At 38.5% G+C, this 2,717-nt stretch overlaps 1 protein-coding gene across 1 annotated transcript; it reads right to left on the bottom strand.

Moving 5' to 3' along the window:
- Positions 1–2,112: 2,112 nt before the first annotated feature.
- On the bottom strand, positions 2,113–2,490 carry LOC144707408 (putative lipid-binding protein At4g00165). Its single transcript, XM_078580512.1, has one exon. The coding sequence runs from the start codon at positions 2,488–2,490 to the stop codon at positions 2,113–2,115; it is 378 nt and encodes a 125-aa protein (XP_078436638.1).
- Between the last annotated feature and the right edge of the window lie 227 nt (positions 2,491–2,717).

Below are 2,717 nucleotides of genomic sequence, written 5' to 3'. Positions count from 1 at the left end.
GTCGCACTTCGCTCTTCTCTTGCTCCACTCGTTACGCTATAAAACTAGGAAATTCCAAATCTAAACGAAGAAGACTTCCGAAATGATAAGATATGAGAATCTGTTCCATCCTGGAGTGATGGAAGCTGTCCTCCTGGGTCCTTTTAGGCTAAAGTACCTTTTTGGCATGAGCTTAGCGCGCGTATCTTTTACTTTCTCACGCTGACTCCCAGCAATAACCATGAACATCAGATATATTTCCATCTTGGAATATTTCATCCCTTGAGTGCTCTTAAATTTAGATATACTTCAACATACTATTAAAGTTTAATGACCAGAAATATGGAAAATACTTAAACCTATTCCAACGAGTTCTCAAATAATGGTGAGATTCTACAAGATTTTATTAGTTATAATAGATTGAAAACAAATATATAAATTTAATAATATGATTAATTATTTTTAAAGGCTATAAATCATAAACACTATTTTATGTTTGAATCATATGCAGCCTACAAGTCAATCACACAATCTTATATTGTTCAAAATTCATTCATGTAGTATATTCATAAATAAAGTTCTTAAACACATGCAAAGACTAAGCAAATGTCATAAAATCCATAAAAAAGGAATTTTTAGACTTTGACATGCATTATAACAATTTGAAAGCTACTCCAGTGGGATATCATTACATTTACGAATAATAACACAGTATCATTGCCCTCATTTAATGATTATTGTTGATTGTGAATCCATTAGTGTTCAGACACTAATGGATTCACAATCAAAAATAGTATTTCCCCTTTAGGGAAATCATTCAATGAATTGATGGATACTTGACCTTATAGATAGATGTTTGTGTTTGGAGTATGGCCTCATGTCTCTAAATATAATATTCAAATAGGCTCTAACTTGGATGCAAAAAGAAGTTCAGGAAGGTGATTGTATCATCAGGATGATATCGCACAGCCATGTTATAAGGGAAGATTGACTTGAGGAAGACGTGGTTTGATTCCTGGCCAGTCTATTTAAAATATTGGAGTCCACGACGTTCGTCTCTAATGGGTGGCTGTTTGGCAGTGCAAAGACTTTTCCCAGAGTATTAGCTGACACCTGCCGTGCAGCAAGTAGCTGACTAAGGTGGCGGTATTTAAAAAAATATCATTCTGTCTTGTAAGGTTATAATGTAACTTTGATGTCATCTCCTGGGCAAACTCTAATGGTAGATTGACTGGTAAGCTCTTTTATGTGCTTCTTAATCTGGGGCACTTGTATCGTGAGTTCAAAAACCTTCCCATCTTCATTTCCATGAAAATACATCATCTATGGTGCAAAATCACGTGCATGGTGAAAACCGATCAATAATAAACTTCCCATTATAAACGCATGTTAGGAAACGAATAGTCCGTTGAACATATTTTTCTAAGATTAATGTAGTGTCTCCTAATGCAATATTGTTCGGCGTGAAAAGACAATAGAGCCATAACAAAATAAAAAATTGTTAATCCGGGATGTACGAAGGAAGATGGATTTTGTATGACAAATTGGTAAACAAAATTTTCCTTTTCTCGAGGCCTCCAAATGTATTTGATGTTTCTAATGGATTATTAGCTCCAGGGTGCACGGCAAATCTTGACGTTGAGTTGTTAAGATTGGAATGGGCGGTTGTAATGATTTCTGCTGGCGCATAGTACAAACCATAATAGTAATACAGACAAGATGAACCGAAAGTTGTCTTTTCTACAGAAGAGATTAATACACCAAATGCCGAAACAATATCCGTTAAATGAGGAAGGGATTATATTTTCATTAGCCTCTGAACTCACGATTGAACAAGACGTGAGAATATAAATATAATATGGTCATCCATGACAGCCATAGAAGCTCATATTTTATTCGTTCTGCTTATTCCGAATGGGACAAAGAGTTTAAACCCACAATTGAAGCACGTCGAAAAAAGATTTCTTTTCTTTCGTAGTACAATATCTATCCGAGAAGGAACTTCAGTCCCCCCTTAGTTATTATAGAGTACAAATTCTCACAATTGGAAAGAACAATGAGTAGATAAAGCATACCACACGTTTACTATATTTTAAACCAAGCGAATAACCCCATGTCCTAGCTACGAGCCATCTACGAACAACCGATCCCGAACGGCACATCACGGCCGCACAGCCTGATCAACAGCGTAACGTTTCCTGGGATTGAGATGTTGATCCCCAGAATATTTGCCTTGATCCCCACGCAGAGGCATGAAATCGCGCCGTTCATGGAGAGCGAATTTACGACGGTGCAACACGGACCGGTTGGCTGAGGTGCTATCCCTAAGAGATTGAAGAGTAACAGCACCGGACCGCAAATAGCGAACTTGAGAATGTCGAACACGCACGGAATAAGCCCAGTCGGTGGGGGGGGAGGCGGTGCAGGCGTAGGAACTTGTCCGGTAACCAGCGCGGACAGAAGAAAGTTAGCCAGAACGAGAGCGGCCACGAACTGAGACTTGGACGCCATAACGATGAATGCGTGTTGGTTGAAGCATGCTTGCGCCAATCTCATATATATAGTAAAGGAGATGGCGCTAATTGCCAACGTGTACAGAATTTAAATTGGCCGGCAGGCATTTAGACTAGGCAGTTGGGAGATGGCAAAAGTATGTGGTCAAGACTTCCAATCAATGTGTTATATGATACTGTATGATATGATAGGGAAGATCGAGTTTGAAGATCAAGTTTCTACAG

Source organism: Wolffia australiana, chromosome 9, assembly GCF_029677425.1.
Source record: "Wolffia australiana isolate 7733 chromosome 9, ASM2967742v1".
Lineage (NCBI taxonomy): Eukaryota > Viridiplantae > Streptophyta > Magnoliopsida > Alismatales > Araceae > Wolffia > Wolffia australiana.
Note: the sequence above shows the minus strand (reverse complement) of the source record. Positions and strands in the feature narration are given on the sequence as shown.